The 24,396-nt window shown below is 44.5% G+C and overlaps 1 protein-coding gene and 1 long non-coding RNA gene across 2 annotated transcripts in view; one reads left to right on the top strand and one right to left on the bottom strand.

The window, feature by feature from the left end:
- The window catches only part of LOC131220287 (uncharacterized), a 98,785-nt gene that overhangs the window by 34,686 nt on the left and 39,703 nt on the right, over positions 1–24,396 (top strand). The window contains exons 15-20 of the mRNA XM_058215237.1: positions 144–365; positions 846–1,171; positions 1,570–1,691; positions 1,845–1,852; positions 5,738–5,974; positions 6,423–6,618. Of these exons, the coding sequence (XP_058071220.1) occupies positions 144–365; positions 846–1,171; positions 1,570–1,691; positions 1,845–1,852; positions 5,738–5,974; positions 6,423–6,618 (1,111 nt within the window). The remainder of the gene's footprint in view (positions 1–143; positions 366–845; positions 1,172–1,569; positions 1,692–1,844; positions 1,853–5,737; positions 5,975–6,422; positions 6,619–24,396) is intronic.
- On the bottom strand, positions 7,171–7,714 carry LOC131221815 (uncharacterized). Its single transcript, XR_009159602.1, has 2 exons — positions 7,645–7,714; positions 7,171–7,533 (listed from the first exon to the last, which is right to left on the bottom strand). It is a non-coding gene; the product is annotated as an uncharacterized LOC131221815 (long non-coding RNA).

Raw genomic sequence — 24,396 nt, forward strand, 5'->3', positions numbered from 1 at the left:
AAATGGCAATTTTTTCTACTACGCATTTAATGTCTAACAAAAGAAATGCTACATCCAAGCTAGCCTAAGTTATTTCTTCTAGTTAATTGAATTTTGAGAACAGTAGCTCTCAAACTATAGTTAACCTGTCTTTTATTCTCTAGTTTGTGATTGCTGTAGATGATGAAAATGGTGATGAAGAAGGAGATCTTATCATGGCAGCATCTCTTGCAAGTTCTCAGGCTCTGGCTTTTATGATTAGGCATGGCTCAGGAATTGTATCTGTTGGGATGAAGCAAGAGGATCTGGAGAGGCTGAGCCTTCCTTTGATGTCAATTGGCAGTGAGAATGAGGATCCATCCGCCGCAGCTTACACAGTGACAGTGGTATGGAGTTCTCAATGCCTCTTGGGTCATTTCAGTTTTATCTTGTTCTGCTCATCGATAGGAGTAGTATTTAGCATGGGATCAGAAAGAACTAAAACCATGCGTACAATGTTCGTCGAGAAACTGCTAGGCTCAACAAACCGTACATGTGGGGCCCACCGTTTGGTGGTGCAAACCATTATATGATAGGCCCAATGCGGACACATTGCAAAAAGATCATGTCCCTTGATTATCCATTTATAGTCCACTAACAATGGATGACTGGGAAGTTATGGGAGCACAAATCAATCAATAGGGGGAGGTCCACCAGATAAATGACTTAGATTATCAAAAGGTGGGATGCTCGAATACCATTTCTGGGTTGAACAGAAACACAGTGTGTGTTGGTCTTCTAGCCTCTTATGTCAATAGTAAAAGAGTAAGAAGCTTCAATATAGACTTCTGGTTTATGCAGAATTTTCATTTTGCTGCCATTATCAGGATTTGAAAACCGGGGCATCTACTGGAGTGTCAGCCTCGGATAGGGTGAAGACTATTCTTGCTCTTTCGTCTCCAGATTCTAAGCCGCAAGATTTCAGAAGACCAGGCCATGTATTTCCACTCAAGTATAGAAATGGTGGTGTTCTAAGGAGAGCTGGTCACACTGAAGCTTCAGTGGATTTAGTTTCACTTGCTGGCTTGCGGCCTATATCTGTTCTTTCTGCAATTCTTGATGTTGAGGATGGCTCTATGGCCCGATTACCCGCTTTAAGAAAGATAGCCAAGGAGAACAACATACCAATCATCTCAATCTTGGATCTCATCCGGTGAGTTAGAAATAAGATATTGGGCTGAATTTTTCATGTGATTTTTACATTAAGACAAAGTGATGTTGGCGATCTACCCTTGACCACATTTAAGATCAGGTATCAAAACCTGGATATATCTTCTCTTCTATTTTATTTTTTTTTTCAATAGATGAAAATTGAAGATGTCGTTGCAAGTTCTCTTATTAGGAAAGCCTGTGAAATAGAACTCTTAGGACTGGTAAAAACCAACTAAAGAGTGTAAATCAAACTTGATTTCTATAAAGCAAGGGAAATATTGTGTAGAGAAATATTAAAACTAGCAACCAAACATGGGTTTTAGTGTCCTTGTAAAGTGTTTGTTCTCACGCCTTTTTTTTTCCTGTCAACACAGATTGGGCTCCTTTTCTTCATCTCAGGATTTTGGGGGACGTTCCCTGTCTTCTAGGCTATCTTCACCTTCCCTCAAGAGCGTGCAATGCTGACAAAAGAGAGGTCTTCAGGCATGTACAGGCTCTCCTCTTACTTGATGTGGAGGATGGTTAGTGACATGCCAATGCTAAAAAACAGAAGAATTCCACATGTTGAGAAAATTAAACAATAACCTCTAGTGAGTATTTTAAGACTGATCATGCTCTTCTTTCTAAGCTAATGATATTCATCATAATTTAGTTTTCTGTTTTCCTTTTTACAGGATTGATGGTAACTCATGGAAATGATGCTCCGATTTGAGAGAAAATAGTCACGTGGAAGGGGACCTTACTAAATGTGGAAGGCTATGTGGCAGTTTGTTTGTTTTGAAAACTTTAAATTGACCATTAATTGTCTTGTTGATTGTTGTCTTGATGGATGTTAAATGGGTGAAACATGCACAGATTCAATCATTGGTTGATTATAATATTGTTAGCTTTTGTTGACAGAAACTAGATTTAGCCTCGATTATTGATAAATGATGTTAAAAACCGAATTTAGCCTCGCCTCGATTATTGATAAATGATGTTAAAAACCGAATTTAGCCTCGGTTGATGCCAACAAAGGCTAAATCTATCTTTAGTCTTAGTTTTGCCTCAATTATCTAAACTGAGACTACAACTCCCGTGGTTAAAGGCTTTAGCCTCGGTTGTTGAGAACCGAGGTTAAAAATAGATTTAACTTCAATTGGAGGCAACTGAGGCTAAAATTTAGATTTAATCTCAGTTGGAAACAATGGAGGCTAAAATTTTGATTTAGCCTCATTTCGAGAAAACTGAAGCTAAAAAGGTTCTTTTAGCCTCACTTGAAGAACCAAGGCTATAAAAGTCATTTTAGCCTCGGTTGCTAAAACTGAGGCTAAAACCTTTAGCCACGGGGGTTTCAACCTCGGTTTGGATAACTGAGGCAAAATTGAGGCTAAAAGCTTTAGCCTCAGTTTTTAACCTTTTTAGCCTCAATTTTGAAATGAGGCTAAAGCCCCCTTTTCTTGTAGTGCCTTCAGCTTGCGTATTGGATCATAGGTTACGCATGTAAATTAGCTCTCAAAGGATGGACGGTTGAGATTATCAGATCATAAGTCATTTCTGCCCTGTAATAAGGGTAAAAGGTTATCTTATATACGGTCTCGATCATTAGATCATCACTTTGTGACGATCCAGTGGAGCGACACATGCTTGGCAAATTCCTGGTCTTGCATAGGCCCTATAAAATAGCTCTCACAATAAGGACGGTTTTGACCGTCGGATCTTTACATTGTATGCAGTCCGCTTCCGGCAAAACCAAAAGCGGTTGAAAAGTCTCCTCTTTTTCTTTTTTCAAAGTCAAATCTTGACCTTTAATGCATGTCTGACTGAAATTGATGTTTAGATGAACGCCGATTGCACACGATTCGTGATGGGAACACATTGAACGGATACAAGATCCGAACCGTTCATATCTTACTCGCCAGAATTGACTTTTCAGTAAGCAGATTTGATGGAAAGTAGGTCCGAGCCCCAGCCCAGCCATCAAGGTATGAGGAGCGGATTGCCTGTGACCCGGGCACAGATATATCTCTTTGCCCAGAGCTTTGTGGGGACCATCGAGACGTCCATGACAAATCCAATCCGTCCATCTGTTTTCAAAGATCACATTCCGACAGGATTATAAAATTCATGCAGATCCAAAAGTCATGTGACCCATATCACACGAAACTGAGGATATTGAACAAGTCTGATGGTGATAGAAGTTTTGTATGAGGATGATATTTCTTCCTACAGTTTATCTCAGTGGTAATAGTTCTATGAACGGTTTAGATAGTATATAACCATCATGGTCAGCTCCAGGAAGATTTCAAACTGTTTTGTTAGCGTGGCCTACCTGCGTATTGGATATGCCTGATTTGTAGAATCTTGACTTATTATGGTATTTTAAAACAGATGGACGGAGTGGATTTACCACTGACATCTCTGTGGACCCCACACAGCCCCAGGCAGAGAGATATCTATGTGCCTGGGTTCACGGGCAATCCGCTCCCCAACCTATGTGTAAGATCTGGTCGGGCAGACGGACTCTTAGACCCAGCCCACTGATTGATAAACAAGTTAAATTTTAGGCTTGGGCGCGACCCAGAGAGCGGCCTGTCCCATTGACAGCCCTGCTGCTTATGATCGTTGGACTCATGGGGTCTCTCTTTAATCATGTTTACAAATAGGTACTTATTTTCTTTTTTCTTTTTATTACAAATGCAGGTGGAAAGAGAGGACTTAAGGCAATTATCATTGTAGCAATGGTGGTTTTAGGAGTAGTTATCATTGTTGTGTGTGCCTGCATTTATAGGAGGTGGACCTCTAAACAAAGAGGTAAATACACACAATGCTTTGCTAAGCCCAAACGTATGTACAAGAAAACAATCTACTCGCACTCCATGTGTTTGAAATCCAAGACGTCCATCTGTTACGTTGCTATAAACAAAAGGATGGCTCAGAAAACATGGCTATTTTTTTCCATCCATGTATTGGTTTGTACACTGTGGTTTAAATGATCAGCAGAAAGACCGTATTGTTCTAGTTCAGCCATAGGCATGGTGGGACTCATCTCATGAACGGCTTGGATCTTTCACACCTATGCCATTTTGGCATGTGCTATGGCATTTGCATTGGCTTCGTTGTACACCGGCGTCGGCTCAATGCAATCATTATTGGCGCAAGGAGGAATGTGGTCAGAGTTGTACGCGCGTTGAATTACCTCCGTCAGCTCTACTCGACTCGGAAAAGCGCCTCACCTTGAAATTGGATTGGGACCAAGTAGAGCTAGTTTTGGAGCTTGAAATAATTTCCAGCCAAAGTTCAAGCTTGCCTGACCCCCGACTCAACTCCGATCAAACCTCAACTCGAATCGACTTGGATGAAATCGGCTTGGTGACTCGGTTATTTTAATATTGAGACTATTCACCAATTGTTTGACAAAATGACTCAACAAAGTGTTGTTTCGGGTGTATATATTCTCTGCGGGATCAGCTAGCGGTGAGGAATGAATAGATATGAAACAAATCACTATGGAAAAAATAAAAACTTTACATTATAAAACTATCCTGATATCTTGATTTTGATGCTGCCAGCTGAGTGCTTGATGAAATACATGTAAAATGTTATTAGTGTTTTGCATTCTATGAAGAATTGAAGATATGCTTTGTGTTTGAGAAAATGTCGCACTAGCTCGAACTCAGCTCAAACTGGCCCGAGCCACTGACCGAACTGAGCCGAGCTGGCCAATCAGGCTCAAGGGCCGAGCCCAGCTGGGGTTAGCTACTGGCCTAGCTGAGTCGAGTTATGCCAAGCTTGACTCGGTTTGACTTGTGTGCAGCTCTAGATATGATGAGGTTGATCACCATCTTCCTCAGGTATATAACAACAACTACGAATCCACGAAGCTCTCTGGACTCCTCATAGGCCTTCCTAGAATCCACAATTAATAAAAGCACGAATATTTTCTAAAAAATTTGAAATAATATGATTGATAATAATAATAATAATAATAATAATAATAATAATAAGAAATTTCAACCTTTTAAATATTAAGTTCAAACCTAAGAGTTTTAACTTAGACTCTAACTCAAACACCCTAAAAATGAGACTTTCTATAAATAGTAAACTTACTTTTATAGACGGCCTCCCTTCCTACTAGACTTCATGAATTTTGACAAAAAATAGTAAGTGTCCAATTTGGCCCAATTGAGCTAGTTTCTTAACTTTTCTAAGCCTTTTTTTTTTTTTTAATTATTTTTTATTTTTTTACGTTGGGCATAACTCAAATGAACAAAAGTTATACTTTTTTTTTTTTAATGAAACAAAATGAGACTTTTCTAATGAATCTCACAAATAAGGCATGGGAAACCCAGTGTAAGAGGGTTGGTTGACTTTAGTAGGTTCTCTTACCCCAAAACCATATATAATATGTCCAAAAACTCATCCCATATTCCAAGATATGACTGATTTAAGGTTCTTACAGTTCTCCGATCATTCCTCTGGTCCATCTTTGCCATGAAAGTGTCTGCGACCCGCTCTACATCAATTATCAAATGAAATTATTACCTATTTGTTTACTTCATATTGATTTTTTATTTTTATTTTTTACTTACTAATTCTAGATTCAGGAAGGAAGATAAAATGGCAGGAAATGGTGTTGTTTCATATGGGCCCGAATCTACATGCATTCAGAAACTCTTCAGATGCTGATATACGGAGAGATGGTGTAAACCAAACGAAAGGCCCCGAATTACCCATTTTCGATTTTAAGATGATAGCAAAGGCAACACGGCATTTTAGTGATGCAAATAAACTTGGAGAAGGAGGTTTTGGTCCTGTTTACAAGGTAGCATTCCTATCTTTTCACGGCACAGTGTCTCACACAAGCGTGTAGACCATCTTTACACATCTACACGTGCTTCAACGTGGTACACGTGTTTGAGATCTAAGTCGTCCATCATGTTACCCCACCATAAACTGGGCTTCTAAAGAACCATGGTTAAGATTGCTTTCAGCCATTCGTTTGATTCTTTCACTGTGGCCCAGCAGACATTGTATCTTATGTTACAAGCCAGCCGGTGTACTTCATTCCTGGAGTTTGTGTAAACATGAATGGGAAGTAAAGATCCAATGGCTCATTCGATCTGGTTCGCTCGAAACTCTTGATCTATGATGGCCCACTAAAACAGAAAGTCTATCTTTCACTTTGCACATGGCACGGTGTAGATGGGGTGGATACACACGTGTGGTAAGAGCATACACAAACATTTTACACGCTTGATGATTGTCTCCAGGGCAAGCTCCCTGATGAACAGGAAATAGCAGTGAAAAGGCTTTCCAAAACCTCTGGGCAAGGATTACAAGAATTCAAGAACGAGGTAATGCTCATTTCCAAACTCCAACACAGGAATCTTGTTAGGCTCTTGGGTTGTTGCATCGAAGGAGAAGAGAAGCTTTTGGTATACGAGTACATGCCCAACATTCTTTTTGGTCAGATATCTCTATGACCCCATCAATTACACATATGAGGTGCTTTTCAGTTTGTACAAGTAGGGCTCGTGAAACTATGACCCTAACCATTGATATTATGGGCCCCACAGTGAATCATGTAACAAACACAATGGTTATATGGCTTGGTTTTTATTTTTCCAATCTGGTCTTTCTACAGTGGGGCCCATCAGATCACTACAAGAAAAATAGGTATTACCGGCGGCCAAAACCGCCCCTAAAAGTCCTAAAAACTGTAGGTATAAGAATTACCGCAGTCGGGAGGCTGCCGCAAAAGGGGGCGTCACTGTATCGTTTACCGGCGTTCGTCCTTTTTACCTGAGTTTTTGGTGGCCGCCGCTAAAAGTTGGCCTTTACTGGCAACTCTGCTGACTGCCGGTAAAAATTGTAAAAGTGTCAGTAAAAACTGTAAAAACGGTATGAAGCGCCGGAAAAAAACTGTATGAAATGCCGGTAAACTATATAAACGCCGGTAGAAGTTACGCAGATAAATTTTGCCACAAACGTTGGTAAAAAGCTGTAACAATCTAATGAGAGATTAAAAAACGCCAGTAAAATCTGTTTAAAACGCCGGTACATCATTTACAATGTAAAAGAAAAAATAATAGAAACAATTAAAAATTCTGTTAGGCTGAATCTTCTGAATAAAAAGACCTTTACAAGCTTAAATAAGCATTCAAACACAACTTGTAAATCATTTACAACTAGCCTCATTTACAGGGGGCCTGAGAATGAAAGGTTATATAATGGACAGAAAATTTACAGATTGAGACACAAGGAAAAGCAGAAGGAAAAAAAAAAAATCAACGGATTTCAGCGACACCCGAGGCGAGACTTCTCAAATGCATCCCAAGAACCAAAACTCATGCCATATAGAGGACCTTTGTCAGCACCACCCTGCCATGCATAAAGGTCAGGTAATAAAACAGTGAGTACACTCATAATTTGAGTTACACTATCTAAAATTAAATTTTCAGTCATAAATATTTCCTACAAAAACAACCATACTGAATGAAGTCCATATCCATCTCCATATGAAGTAGCAAAGCCCCCCTCTGTTACCAATGCTCCACCCAAATGGCGGCCACGTAAAAATGCCGCTCATTTTATATCTACATTGGTGATTCGTGTGGCCGCTTGTGGTCATGCGCCGCTGATGCGTAGATTTCTTGTAGTGACTACAAGAATGAAGTCATGGGCTTGATTCCAGCTTACCCACAAAACAAAAGAGACAAGAAAAAGTCATGAAATATAAAACTACAAAAAATGCTTCAGGAACAAAAGAATTACTTGGGGAGTGTTTGCTGCAGGACTTCCTCATGAAGCATCGGTTCCATCTGCAGCCTCACGATTGCCAAGGCAGAAAAAAATCAAATAATCTTGCGACACATATGTTTTCTCAAGCCCAACCTCTTCCAAGGCCTTATAAATTATGTCATACATCATTCGCATTGTTTTATTCTGCAAGTCAATATTTCAAAAAGAATATATAGATTGGTGTTGCTAATATCCGACACTAAATATTGTAAAAATATCCGACACTAAATATTGTAAAACCAGCTTTAGTACAAAAGCAATTGGGGCAAGTCTCTTCTATCTGGATTTTTTTTATGAGCTGAAATGAGAGCCTCTTCTTCCTACACAAGTGAAGCCAGAACACAATTCCAAACTCAAAAAAAGAAAAACCATTGCATATAGAAAATGCCTTCTGATAACTGGCTACAGAAAAATGTGGAAATGACAGAAAAGAAGCTTGGAGTGAAAATAAGCCTACCTCAAGTCGTGCAACGTGCTGTGCCTTAGCCCTGGATATTCAAGTAGAAAACCGAATGACAGCTGAGTTCTGTTGACATGAGCCAGCCAAGTAATGCCAATTATGAAAAAAAAAACGACAAAGCCACGCTTTCTGAAAATAGAAATAGTGCCTAATGTTATTCTGGTAAATATCGTTGTGTACTAATACATGGTCAATCGAGCTGAAATGTGTAATGTGAATGGTGGAGATTGATTAAAATCTATAATGAAATACCAAGGAAACTCTTATTTTTCACTACATCAATGAAGTTTAAAGTATAAACTATCATCCATAACTAACCGTCCTGACTGGGAATAGAAATAACCTGCCATTGGAAGCATAAAAACGTCAAAAGTTTTTATGGATGGTGTCATAAAAGGTTCCTACTTACCTTGGCTGTCCAACATTTGCCTTCGCCATTGTGGATGGCGTCAATCAATGCAATGTAGTTCCAGTTCTTGATGACGTTGTATGGGCCATCATGGATCTCAACTTCAATAGTGTAGCCTTATCCAAATCATCTTCACAGAATACAATTGCAATTAGAAAAGGAAAAAGAAAAAGAAAGAGAGGCAGAGTTAGTGAGTTTTTTGGGAAAGCAGATATTTTCACAGATGCAGTTGGCTGATGAGATACCACAGATTGAGGAATCTATTAAGGTAGAGGTAGCGAGCTGTTAGGGAAAGTAGAGATTTTCATTTACAATTATATATATAATCAATTGCTTAGATTCAAGCTTCAGGGTTAGTTTTCAGGTTTGCTTCTAAATTCTTTTACAAAGAGATGTCGTGTCCTTGTTGCTTCCATAAGGCCATATAGGGTGGTGATTGAATTACATAGCTGTTTGGATTGGTAGAATGATCATAGAGTGACTCAAGGTGACACCAAGTAATGTCTATTCCAAGTCAAGATTGCAAGCATTTCCAACATGATGTATGTATAAAAAGTGGTATTATGAAATGGTGGCTCTTGAGTGCCAATTATAGGAGGTTTTAGGATCTGGCATGTGTCATGTGCCATTTAGGAATGGTATGCAACATTAAAGAGCTTCATCATCTCTAAAAAAATATTTTTCATTTTCCTTTGATAAGTATGAATAGAAAATTCTGATAGTAACAAGAAAAGGAGAGAGAAATTTTGAAGTTGGATGCAAGATCGAAGTAAATAATGTTCTGTTTCAGAAAGATAATATTTTCAGAAAGCACAAGTTCACCAACAAGAGGAGAAACAGTCAACTCATGAACTGACAAACCTTGCAGTTTTGGAATCCTAAGTTGCATTCATGAATCCATCAATTGCTAAGTTCAAAAAACACAAGCCATAACCAAAAGGAGCATTTGGATGATACTCCACCAGCGACAAGGAGAGTGCATACATACTTACCTGCCTAGCAATTCCACTGGTTGAATCAAGGGTCCTTGCTTGCTCATCTGCTACTCCATATAGAAATACAGGAACTGCATGATTTGTATCAAGGAACATTAGCAAGTGGAATAAAAAGTTTGAAGAACTGTCTAGGAAAACAGGATTTAGAACGGCTCATTCATAACATGGTCTTTTGTACACATAGCAATCCCTCATCGTTATTTGCTACAGACCTCCTTTCTGCAACATACTCAGCACCAGTCTTACCCCATGGGATCTCTTCAGGGTTCCTAAAGATTTCCACAGAATCAAGCAAATTTTAGTGACATGAGATTTCAATTCAAGGCAAGAACATGTAAAATGAAGAAACTACAGAGATATAAGCCACCGTCAGATCAGCTGGGCTAAGTCCAGATGGATCATCTAACTCAACCCATTGATAACTTATAGGGGTAGGACAAGTTGACTAGGGCTCAATCCAAGCCCAACCCATTTACTTAAAATTGTTAAGTCTACATAATTAGCAAAACTATATATCCCGCAAACAAACAAGACGAATGGATGAGATGAATTCAATCTGCAGTTGATGGTGATTAAACAGGAGAACTAAGCGGCATTTTCAATTGCTTCAATGCATTTCAACACAGTAGCCTTGTTCGACATTTCTCCCACACACTCCAAACTCAATAAGCTTCAACTCAAACTTGCCCAATTTCACCCAAAGAAAAAAGAAAAAAAGACCAAAGTGATCAAATATAAGGTGGGATACATATGTATCAGAAAATGAACAGTCATGTTGGATGCAGATATACTATAATCAGAATGCTCTCCAACTAAAAAAGTAAGAGCCGCTAATAGCTTAAAAACCAAAATCCCATTACTTCCCAATCAAGCTATAACCATTTAATCTTAAAAGCCTTGGCCTCAACAAGTAGACATGAAACAACAAATGTTACTGGATCATATGAATCATCCAATTACTTGAAAAGGTTAGTTATAATAAATTTTCCAGGTCAAACCAATGGAGCATCACTCATTTTTGGTCATCCCATGTGCTAATAACCTGCAACATCCAATAAATATTCAGTAACAAAAGTCAAAATAAACCAAATGCATTAGGGCCCCAAAAATCTTCAATCCATCCAAAAGGCAGAGGCATCAAGTAAATCAACCAGCATTATGAACTCATCTTCAAACTTTAGTGAAAAAAATCAAACTCTTCACTTCAATAATACTTGCATTCTTCAGAGAAGATTCGGGGTTGCTTCTCAGCAATGGAATCTAGCAGTTATATGTCCTTGGCTACCTGCTCATCAACACTGCAGGTGAACATGGATTTTGTATTAAATTGACAATGACATTGACAAGTTAAAATCAAAGATACAAAAAACTGGGAGTGGGTTGTTCCTGAAAGGTAGACCTGCATAAAATCATTCACCAAAGAAACGAATATTTTACACCACCTTCAAGCAATTGATGAATGAAAAATAAAAAATAAAAATCCTTCTATGCACTTCAATTACGCCCTGTAAAAACCAAAACAAGCTTAACTTAACCAAAACAAGTATATTATGCAGTTCACTACTGCCAAGTCACAATCCTAAGATTAGATTGGTTGAACAATCTTAATCTCTGATTCACAGACATTTGTTTGCCAAAATAGGACAGTTGGAGATTTTCCATTTTCACACCAATACTCCCTGGTCAGTCACTAATCTTTGTTGAATTTCTTTTTCTTTATTTATTTACATCACCATCATCATCATCCTAGCCTCATCCCACCACAGAAATAACATGAAAATAGATGAAATACCCCAAGCTTATGAACTCCGTAATGTTGACATTGGGTGCAAGAACAAGATATCATGAGGTGGGTCCAATTGCACAGTTGCACTAGCCTAAAATCAGGCTGGTCAGCTCATCAGGTGCGTCAAAATGTTAGAAACAGGTAGTTTTCTTGGGAATATATAGGCTTAGAGAAAAGAAACTCAAGGCTGGAGATTTTCTAGCCTTGAAGAGGTGAGGCTTACAAAGTTGAGCAATAATACCAATGGCTACCAGAAAACATCCACCAACAAATGTGTAAGACCCGTGTCCTAATCCGTACCATTCCGTTGGCTTCCGCGGTCCTTCCGGTCAAATTTCGGCAACCTTCGCACCGAATTCGGTGTTTGCGCACGATCCTAAGCCAGGTCCCGCGCACCGACGTCGGCTCGATCTGAAACTTATGTCTTGACGATCGCGTCGTCGCCGCGGTTCCAACGCCGTGACTTGCGCACCGAACCGATACCCAAGTAAGAAGATGCCGATCAGCGTTTATTCCGAAGAAACACCGCGCGTTACGGATTTCGAGGGAATCTCTACGCAATAAGTCCCATCAATCATCATTAAATGCAACCTTATCTCAAGTACAACAACCCATACCTCTTTCTTCACAAAGTCAACTCTCTCTCTCTTCACCCATCCCTCCTTTACTCACTTTTCAAACAAACCCATGCTTCATTAATTACACCCATCACTCCATCACCTCATATCACTCACATCCTCTCATTTTCTCTCTCATTTTCTCAAATCTCTCCAAGCAACCAAGCCTCTCACGTCCAACACTCCTCTCCCAAACCACAAGTGTGGTCCACCTTCCATCATCCATCTACACCCTCCCATCTCTCCTCCACACCATTAATCCCCCATCATCCACCATCCAAGGTATAGGAAAGGTGCATTTGAAGCCAAGGGAGCAAGAAGGAGGGTTAAAGGTGGGTGATCCACCGTCATTTCTCCTATATTTTTGGACCACATGTGGTGGGACCCGTTTGATGTATGCATGTATGAAATGGAGGGCCCATAGTGGCGGGGTCCCTCCTCTATCTCACCGTGTAGCTCTCTCTATTTCTCTCTCTTTCCCTCTCTTTCTCTCTTCCTTAGAATGAAGTGGGCCCCACCAATATATTAAATCTACTCCATCCATCAAATAAGGTGGCCCACCTCATTTTAGGAAAGATCCACCCCCTATTTAGAGTAAATGATATATTATAATATTTTATTAATATTTATATATATGGTAGGCCATGATCATGTGGGACCTACCTTGATGAACAAGGGCCACTCACGCGTGGGACCCACCATGAGGCAGTGTTTACCCAAACCGTCCAGCGTCCAGAGACGCTGGACGTAGGCATGGCTAGCAAAACAAAAACAAAAAAACAAAAAAAAAAAAGCAAAGGAAGAAAAGGTTACTTTTTAGTGGACTGCTCATGCAGGCCCCACCTTGATGTATGTATGTGATCCACACCGTCCAATCTATTCTCCAGTCTTCTTTAGGCATTGAACCAAAATTTTAATGCGATCTGATCATCAGGTGGGCCATAGCATCTAAAACTATGTAAAGACATGCCAGATCATAAAAAAATACTCGGTGGGACTCACTTGAAGTTCGGATGCAGGTGAAACTAGTTCTGGACGGGTAGAACAGTGGGATACACATGATGGGTGGGCTGGATTGTGAATCACATCTCGGTGGGCCTCAAAACAAAAAAATATATATAGTAATAAAATTTTTTTTCAAAGTAGCAGTGCTGCTGCTGCAGCAGCGACGAGCGGGCGGACGCTGGGGCCTCACGGCTCCAGTTGTGGGCCCCACGTGATGTGTTTCGAACATCAAGGCCATGCATTCGGTGGGTCCCCACGTACCACCCATCCATCTCAAAAATCAGCCGTAAACAGAACTCAGGCGGGCCATACCATCTAGAATCATGTGAAGACATGTCTAAACATATAAAATCGCTTGGTGGGGCCTACCTGAGTTTTGGATGTCGCTGAAACTTGGCATGGACCGTCAGTTAGGTGGGACTCACATAATGGATGGGCTGGATTTGTGAACCACATTTCGGTGGGCCCCACATCTGCCCCAAGGTCCAATGACCTCTTCAACAGGTTGGACGTGAAATAATTATTGCAGTGGGCTCGCTGCCCACGTGAACCCCTCAACAGGATGTATGGAAAATAAGTATTTCAGTGGGCCCTTGGCCCACACAACCCCTCAACACGTTGTATGGAAAATAAATATTTCAGTGGGCCCTATCCAGGCCCATATCACCTCATGAATAGTTTGGATGTCAAATGATCCAGGCCCACGTGACCTTATGAATAGATTGGGTGATAAATAAAAATTGTAGTGGGCCCTACCCGGGTCCACATGACCATATGAACAGTTGGTTGGAAAATAAACATTACGTTGGGCCCTAGGTTGCTTGGAAAATAAACATTTCTGTGGGCCCCAGTCTGAATGACCTTAACAATGGGTTGGATGGGAAATAAACATTATGGTAGGCCCCTCATGGGACCCACTGATGTATGTGTTGTAAACCATACCCTCCATTAGACTGGGCTCCATCATGATGCATGTGTTTCATCCAGCTGTCCATCCATTTTTGGAGATAATTTAAGGCCCATTTTATGAGGCCCATTGTGATGTATGCAGGCCCATGTGACTAGGCCCACGTGGATGCATTTGTGGCCCGTCATTGAGGCCTACCTTGATATATGCATACGAGACCCATGCATGGGGTCCATTCGATGTATTAGAGGCCCAATGGGATGTACATGAGGCCCATTTCTTGATTTATGTGTTGACCCCTATAGCGATAGTGCCTTGGGAGCAATGTTGGTTTGATGTCCACATTGAACGGATAATGTTGGTTAAATGTCCGCATTATAACTCTCCCTAAGGCCCACTGACAGGCCCAAACTTGTGGTAAGTAGGCCGTCTAGGCCCATCTCCACTATATCTAGAGTCCATCCCTTTATACATGTTTAGTATAGATCCATGATTCATGATCATTCGCACCATATGTATGCCTGATGTGAGGGTGACCGATCATAGCATATATCTTTGGATAGACTATTTATGGGCTCCCTGATAGGCGGAGTTGCCTCGTATAAGTGCATGGTATATACAGGACTGTTGCATGAATGATAGTGTGACTCATGCATTTGCATTTGTGTGATTGTAGTTACTGTATGCCCTAACGACATCAGGGCCATAGCCTCCATAGACACATCGTGGATGGCTGGGTGGATACCGGAAATATTTGGTTCTAGCATACGGGCGCCATGGACGTCCCTGGGTGAAAATCCCTAAACCCGATGGTACCAGAGGATGACTCCAACGTCGAGACCGAGTGGATGTACGAGCGCATGAGGGCCGAATACCAGGAGGCCGCGTCTCCCACTGTGTCGTGGTCGGTTGGAAAGGAGTGTGGCCTTACTCGCCCGAGGGTAGGGGGCAATACTAGGCTGAGTTTGACCAGCTCACGAATGAGTTCGCTATCGACGTGCCGGATAGGTATTGGCAGACTATTGGCCAGGCGGATAGTGAGGTTTCTTACGCTCACTTGGACTGTGCGGCTAGGAGAGCGACAGTGCCATTTGGAGTGTATTGAACCCCGGTGATTATCCAGAATGAGAACTGTACTGATACATGATGAGGATTGGCATGCTTGAGTTGCATCTTGCATCGCATGGCCGTGTTATGGCCGATAGCATTCATATCTTGCACCGCATAGCCTTGGTACGGCTGATTGCATTCATGTGCTCATTACCATGTTTCCGCATCACTCTGACCTTGCATTTTGAGCACGTTTATATTGCGCACACACTTACACCACCCTCTAAGCTTTCCATAAGCTTATGCACGATTGATGCGTGCAGGTGACGCCAGGACGCAGCCATAGTCTCGCTGTAGTTGGAGCGTGCAGCTGAGCTTCTGGAGTTTTGCTTCTTTTGTTACATTGTATTTCCCCTTTCTTTCGCATTGTACTAAAAAGTTTTTGATCATAGTGGATTTTGTAGTGGTGTTCTTGTGCTTATTGTTTGTGGGTTATGCTTTTGTTATGCTCATTATGAATCAGACTAATGATTTGAAACCCTCCTTGTAGTATCCCAGGATCGGAACCTGGTAAATGGGTGTCGGGATCCGAGAATGGGGTTCTACGGAGGCTGTCGGCGCCAGATTCGGCGATCGGGAATTTTGTGAGCCCGGTTTCCGAGTTCGGGGCGTGACAGAAGTTGGTATCAGAGCATAACTCGGGAATAACCAAGAACAACATTACATGTCTGCTATGAATGATTAAGTCCTAAGTTTGGATAGCCTAGCGATCTTTTATTGCAGACCCTTAACGTGTGTGCCTTCGCGAGCCTTTAAGTTGATAGGCACCTTCGCTCTTTCCTATAGGACATGGCGCGTAGGAGAGTGACCCGATCGACTCCCGCACCATCACCGGATACTTCAGCTCCACCACCTGCGACTCCCGCACTACCACCTACGACCCCTGCTCCACCACCAGAGATTCCTACCGCTCAGCCTGAGGATGTCGCCCCTTTACCAGAGATTCATACTGTCCATCCTGAGGATACTGCTCCTCCGCCAGAGACCGGTGCGGACCCGACCGTATCTGTGAGTGCTTCTCAGTTGCAGCAGATGCTTCAGGCTGTGACGGCCGCACTCCAGGGGCAGAGCAGACACTCGGTTGTTTCACCGGCCCAGGCAGAGCAGGAGCGCGCGAGTGCCCTACTTCGAGAGTTTCGACAGTTTGATCCTCCACGATTCCAGGGCGAGCCAGATCCGACAGCAGCTGAGAGGTGGCGCTCTGATGTGGAGAAGATTTTTGATACCATGTCATGCACGACCGAGCAGCGAGTTCGGTTAGCAGTGTTTCTTTTTCAGGGCGAGGCCGAGCACTGGTGGACCTCGGTTACCCGCGTCGCAGGACCCGACTACGTCTGGACATGGGATGATTTTGTAGACCGATTCGAGGAGCAGTACTTCCCTGACCACATTCGACGCCAGAGGGCACTAGAGTTCGAGACTTTGGTGCAGGGAGATATGACCGTGGCTCAGTACGCGGCTCGTTTCGTGGCGCTATCAAGGTTTGCGCCTTATATGGTTGATGATGAGGGGCGGAAGGCCCGCCGTTTCGAGAGCGGCTTACGTTACGGTCTTCGAGGCCGTGTGATTGGGCACGAGCTTCCGACCTTTCAGGCTGTAGTGCGGAGGGCTCAGATCTACGAGACTGAGTGGGCTGGCGCGCAGGCCGACAGAGATCAGAGGAGGGGACAGAAGAGGCACTCTCCGTAGCTCCCAGCAGCCGACGACCACAGAGGTATAGGAGCCACCCGCCTGCTAGAGCACCAGCAAATGATACCTCCACTGCCACCCCAGCAGCCGTTTGCAGGACTTGTTTTGGATGTGGTGGGTCAGGGCATCGCTTGTCTGAGTGCTCGCCCTCATCTGCAGCAGCCGAGAGGATCACAGCAGCCTCACCTACATCCGCCGAGAGCACCACAAAGAGCCTCCAAAGACAAGAATGACCTCAAGAAGAAACTCCCGGCGAATGACCCCATCGGCGACCACGCCCACCTCAGCCACCGAGGCCCCAGCAGCAGCAGAGGCAGATAGGCCGCCGCAGAGGCAAGCAGCAGCACTGTGGACCTCGAGAGGACAGCACCTCCCGGCCACCAAAGTTAGATTCTACGCGGCTCAGCAGGACCGCAATCATCCGGAGGAGTTGTCGAGGTACACTTCCCGTCTCTTCATCCATCGCCGAGTATTATTTGATTCCCGGCGCTTCTCACTCATTCATGTCCGAGGGTTTCGCCGATCGACTGGATTGCCGATAGAGTCTACTAGTGAGGGATTGACCGTATCGACGCCCTTGGGGAGGACCGCAGTATTGGGCCGTTTCCATTTTGCCCGGTTCTTGTCGGTAATATCTTTTGCCCGCCGACTTGTTTATGCTGCCGATGTCTGATTTTGACATTATCTTGGGCATGGATTGGCTTGCCGAGTACCACGCTATCTCTGCGAGGACCACATTCTCGCATACCAGCTTGCCGCAGCCGATTCATCGCCGAGCCAGAGGAGAGCCGTTGTCTCGCTTGATGTCCTGGCGCAATCGAGGAGCCTATTGCCTTGTGTATTGATCGGTGGCCGGTTGTTTGCGACTTCCCCGACGTATTCGGAGATTCCATGATTGCCTCCTCGCCGTCATATCGAGTTTCAGATCGATCTTGTGCCTGGTGTATCGCGCCTATCTCAAAGGCCCCGTACACCGTATGGCACCGATGGAGTTGCGTGAGCCACAGACGATTGGACGAGTTGCGTGAGTTGGGATTTATTCGTCCGAGCAGTTCGCCTTGGGGAGCGCCGGTACTCTTCGTCAGGAAGAAGGATGGCTCGTTGAGGCTCTGCGTAGATTACCGCGAGCTCAACCGGGTCACGATTAAGAACAAGTACCCGCTCCCAAGGATAGACGATTTATTTGATCAGCTGCAGGGTGCACAGTTCTTTTCGAAGATTGACCTGCGTTCTGGTTATCATCAGATTCGTGTCCGAGAGGAGGACATCCCGAAGACAGCCTTCAGGACGCGCTATGGTCATTTTGAGTTTCAGGTCATGTCCTTTGGATTGACCAATGCACCCGCGGTCTTCATGCAGTTGATGAACGAGGTCTTTCGTCCATATCTCGATCAGTTTGTTGTGGTCTTCATCGACGACATTCTGATATATTCGAGGACCCGTGAGGACCATATGCAGCATCTAGAGATCGCCTTGCAGACCCTCCGTGCCCACCAGCTATATGCGAAGCTGGAGAAGTGTGAGTTCTGGTAGGAGGAGGTGAGATTCCTCGGTCACGTGGTGACGAGGGAGGGTGTCGCAGTGGACCCCTCGAAGGTTGAGGCAGTGCGTCAGTGGGGTCAGCCCACGACTGCGTCCGAGATCCGCAGTTTCCTTGGTTTAGCGGGATATTATCGGCGTTTCATTGAGGGCTTCTCCCGTATTGCAGCCCCATTGACCAGGTTGACTCGGAAGGGCGCAGAGTTTATTTGGAGTGACGCCTGTGAGCGAGCATTTATGGAGCTGAAGGACCGTCTGACGTCCGCTCCTGTCCTCACTCTTCCCTCTGGGAGTGATGGATTCGTGGTATTTACCGATGCTTCGCGTATTGGATTGGGTGCTGTCCTGATGCAGCACGGTAGACCTGTAGCATTTGCGTCTCGTCAGCTCAAGGTTCATGAGCTGAACTACCCCACGCATGACTTAGAGCTGGCAGCAGTCGTCTTCGCACTGAAGGTGTGGAGACACTATCTCTATGGGGTTAGGTTCGAGCTCTTCTCTGACCACAAGAGCTTGAAGTATTTATTCTCTCAGTCTGAGCTGAACATGAGACAGAGACGCTGGATGGAGCTTCTGAAGGATTATGATTTTGACCTCCAGTACCACCCAGGCAAGGCGAATGTAGTGGCGGATGCCCTTAGCCGTCAGCCACGAGGCCTGGTGGCACATATGATGATTCAGGAGTGGAAGATGCTCGAGGATATAGCAGAGTACGACTTTGATTTTGGTCTGCAGTCTTCTATCGTTCAGTTATCGAGCCTGTCGATTCAACCCTCTCTTGTCGCAAGGGTGATCGAGGCTCAGCAGACAGATGAGTCGTTGCAGGATTACCGAGCAGATGCGGCATCTGAGAGTCAGACAGATTGGCAGATTGGTGCTGATGGTGGACTTCGCTTTAGAGGCCGATTGTGTGTCCCGGATATTCCTGAGTTGCGCAGAGATCTTATGACCGAGGCACATCGATCGCGATTTTCTATCCACCCTGGCTCGACGAAGATGTACCGTGATATGAGGCGACAGTATTACTGGGCAGGGATGAAGCGCCAGATTGCTAGTTTTGTGGCCGACTGTGACACATGCCAGCGTGTCAAGGCCGATCATCAGAGACCCCCTGGTCTATTGCAGCCATTAAGCGTCCCGATGTGGAAGTGGGAGCACGTATCCACAGATTTTATTATGGGTTTGCCGAGGACTCAGCGCGGTCATGACGCCATCTGGGTTGTCGTCGATCGTCTGACGAAGTCGGCACATTTTCTTGCGATTCGTGCGACTTGGCCTTTGGACCGGCTTGCGAGGTTATTCCTTGAGGAGATTGTGAGACTGCACGGCGTACCAGTCTCGATCGTTTCTGACCGAGATCCGAGATTCACATCTCAGTTCTGGAGGAGCTTTCAGAGAGCTATGGGCACTGATTTGCAGCTCAGTACCGCGTATCATCCGCAGACCGATGGCCAGACCGAAAGGGTCAACCAGATCCTTGAGGATATGCTTCGGGCCTGCGTGATTGACTTCGGTGGTAGCTGGGATGAGCATCTGCGATTGGCTGAGTTCGCATACAATAACAGCTATCAGGCGACCATTGGCATGGCTCCTTTTGAGGCATTATATGGCAGACCGTGCAGATCTCCGAGTTGTTGGACCGAGGTTGGAGAGCGGCGTCTCCTAGGTCCTGAGCTTGTGCAGGAGACATCAGAGGTTATTGATATTATCAGGCAGAGGATGCGCACAGCTCAGAGCCGGCAGAAGAGTGTTGCTGATCGCCGGCGTCGTCCCTTAGAGTTTGATGTAGGGGACCGTGTGTATCTCAAGGTCTCGCCCATGAAGGGCATAGTTAGATTTGGAGCAAAGGGGAAGCTTGCCCCGAGATTCATAGGACCTTTCGAGATCACTGAGCGCATTGGCGCTGTGGCCTATCGGCTTGCCTTACCATCTCAATTGTCTGGCGTCCATAACGTTTTTCACGTCTCTATGTTGAGGAAGTGTGGGTCAGACATAGTTCCTGTTATCGATTGGCAGCCGTTGGAGGTTCGTGAGGACGCTTCTTACATCGAGCAGCCAGTTCGTATCCTTGATCGGAAGGAGCAGGTCCTCCGAACCAAGGTCATCCCCTTGGTGAAGGTTCAGTGGGGTCACCATTCTGTGGATGAGGCATCTTGGGAGCGCGAGGCTGAGATTCGAGAGCGCTATCCTCATCTCTTTGATGATTGATTGTATGTTGTATGTCATAGGTTGTCTCTGGTATTTATATGGCGATGCCTTGCTTCCTCTTCTATTATGATTTATATTTTCTTGTGTTGATTGTTTAAATTTCGAGGACGAAATTTTTATTTGGTGGGGAGAGCTGTAAGACCCGTGTCCTAATCCGTACCATTCCGTTGGCTTCCGCGGTCCTTCCGGTCAAATTTCGGCAACCTTCGCACCGAATTCGGTGTTTGCGCACGATCCTAAGCCAGGTCCCGCGCACCGACGTCGGCTCGATCTGAAACTTATGTCTTGACGATCGCGTCGTCGCCGCGGTTCCAACGCCGTGACTTGCGCACCGAACCGATACCCAAGTAAGAAGATGCCGATCAGCGTTTATTCCGAAGAAACACCGCGCGTTACGGATTTCGAGGGAATCTCTACGCAATAAGTCCCATCAATCATCATTAAATGCAACCTTATCTCAAGTACAACAACCCATACCTCTTTCTTCACAAAGTCAACTCTCTCTCTCTTCACCCATCCCTCCTTTACTCACTTTTCAAACAAACCCATGCTTCATTAATTACACCCATCACTCCATCACCTCATATCACTCCCATCCTCTCATTTTCTCTCTCATTTTCTCAAATCTCTCCAAGCAACCAAGCCTCTCACGTCCAACACTCCTCTCCCAAACCACAAGTGTGGTCCACCTTCCATCATCCATCTACACCCTCCCATCTCTCATCCACACCATTAATCCCCCATCATCCACCATCCAAGGTATAGGAAAGGTGCATTTGAAGCCAAGGGAGCAAGAAGGAGGGTTAAAGGTGGGTGATCCACCGTCATTTCTCCTATATTTTTGGGCCACATGTGGTGGGACCCGTTTGATGTATGCATGTATGAAATGGAGGGCCCATAGTGGCGGGGTCCCTCCTCTATCTCACCGTGTAGCTCTCTCTATTTCTCTCTCTTTCCCTCTCTTTCTCTCTTCCTTAGAATGAAGTGGGCCCCACCAATATATTAAATCTACTCCATCCATCAAATAAGGTGGCCCACCTCATTTTAGGAAAGATCCACCCCCCCCTATTTAGAGTAAATGATATATTATAATATTTTATTAATATTTATATATATGGTAGGCCATGATCATGTGGGACCTACCTTGATGAACAAGGGCCACTCACGCGTGGGACCCACCATGAGGCAGTGTTTACCCAAACCGTCCAGCGTCCAGAGACGCTGGACGTAGGCATGGCTAGCAAAACAAAAAAAAAAAAACAAAAAAAAAAAAAGCAAAGGAAGAAAAGGTTACTTTTTAGTGGACTGCTCATGCAGGCCCCACCTTGATGTATGTATGTGATCCACACCGTCCAATCTATTCTCCAGTCTTCTTTAGGCGTTGAACCAAAATTTTAATGCGATCTGATCATCAGGTGGGCCATAGCATCTAAAACTATGTAAAGACATGCCAGATCATAAAAAAATACTCGGTGGGACTCACTTGAAGTTCGGATGCAGGTGAAACTAGTTCTGGACGGGTAGAACAGTGGGATACACATGATGGGTGGGCTGGATTGTGAATCACATCTCGGTGGGCCTCAAAACAAAAAAAAATATAGTAATAAATTTTTTTTTTCAAAGCAGCAGTGCTGCTGCTGCAGCAGCGACGAGCGGGCGGACGCTGGGGCCTCACGGCTCCAGTTGTGGGCCCCACGTGATGTGTTTCGAACATCAAGGCCATGCATTCGGTGGGTCCCCACGTACCACCCATCCATCTCAAAAATCAGCCGTAAACAGAACTCAGGCGGGCCATACCATCTAGAATCATGTGAAGACATGTCTAAACATATAAAATCGCTTGGTGGGGCCTACCTGAGTTTTGGATGTCGCTGAAACTTGGCATGGACCGTCAGTTAGGTGGGACTCACATAATGGATGGGCTGGATTTGTGAACCACATTTCGGTGGGCTCCACATCTGCCCCAAGGTCCAATGACCTCTTCAACAGGTTGGACGTGAAATAATTATTGCAGTGGGCTCGCTGCCCACGTGAACCCCTCAACAGGATGTATGGAAAATAAGTATTTCAGTGGGCCCTTGGCCCACACAACCCCTCAACACGTTGTATGGAAAATAAATATTTCAGTGGGCCCTATCCAGGCCCATATCACCTCATGAATAGTTTGGATGTCAAATGATCCAGGCCCACGTGACCTTATGAATAGATTGGGTGATAAATAAAAATTGTAGTGGGCCCTACCCGGGTCCACATGACCATATGAACAGTTGGTTGGAAAATAAACATTACGTTGGGCCCTAGGTTGCTTGGAAAAATAAACATTTCTGTGGGCCCCGGTCTGAATGACCTTAACAATGGGTTGGATGGGAAATAAACATTATGGTAGGCCCCTCATGGGACCTACTGATGTATGTGTTGTAAACCATACCCTCCATTAGACTGGGCTCCATCATGATGCATGTGTTTCATCCAACTGTCCATCCATTTTTGGAGATAATTTAAGGCCCATTTTATGAGGCCCATTGTGATGTATGCAGGCCCATGTGACTAGGCCCACGTGGATGCATTTGTGGCCCGTCATTGAGGCCTACCTTGATATATGCATACGAGACCCATGCATGAGGTCCATTCGATGTATTAGAGGCCCAATGGGATGTACATGAGGCCCATTTCTTGATTTATGTGTTGACCCCTATAGCGATAGTGCCTTGGGAGCAATGTTGGTTTGATGTCCACATTGAACGGATAATGTTGGTTAAATGTCCGCATTATAACTCTCCCTAAGGCCCACTGACAGGCCCAAACTTGTGGTAAGTAGGCCGTCTAGGCCCATCTCCACTATATCTAGAGTCCATCCCTTTATACATGTTTAGTATAGATCCATGATTCATGATCATTCGCACCATATGTATGCCTGATGTGAGGGTGACCGATCATAGCATATATCTTTGGATAGACTATTTATGGGCTCCCTGATAGGCGGAGTTGCCTCGTATAAGTGCATGGTATATACAGGACTGTTGCATGAATGATAGTGTGACTCATGCATTTGCATTTGTGTGATTGTAGTTACTGTATGCCCTAACGACATCAGGGCCATAGCCTCCATAGACACATCGTGGATGGCTGGGTGGATACCGGAAATATTTGGTTCTAGCATACGGGCGCCATGGACGTCCCTGGGTGAAAATCCCTAAACCCGATGGTACCAGAGGATGACTCCAACGTCGAGACCGAGTGGATGTACGAGCGCACGAGGGCCGAATACCAGGAGGCCGCGTCTCCCACTGTGTCGTGGTCGGTTGGAAAGGAGTGTGGCCTTACTCGCCCGAGGGTAGGGGGCAATACTAGGCTGAGTTTGACCAGCTCGCGAATGAGTTCGCTATCGACGTGCCGGATAGGTATTGGCAAACTATTGGCCAGGCGGATAGTGAGGTTTCTTACGTTCACTTGGACTGTGCGGCTAGGAGAGCGACAGTGCCATTTGGAGTGTATTGAACCCCGGTGATTATCCAGAATGAGAACTGTACTGATACATGATGAGGATTGGCATGCTTGAGTTGCATCTTGCATCGCATGGCCGTGTTATGGCCGATAGCATTCATATCTTGCACCGCATAGCCTTGGTACGACTGATTGCATTCATGTGCTCATTACCATGTTTCCGCATCACTCTGACCTTGCATTTTGAGCACGTTTATATTGCGCACACACTTAC

The sequence above is a fragment of the Magnolia sinica genome, chromosome 12, assembly GCF_029962835.1.
Source record: "Magnolia sinica isolate HGM2019 chromosome 12, MsV1, whole genome shotgun sequence".
Classification (NCBI taxonomy): Eukaryota; Viridiplantae; Streptophyta; class Magnoliopsida; order Magnoliales; family Magnoliaceae; genus Magnolia; species Magnolia sinica.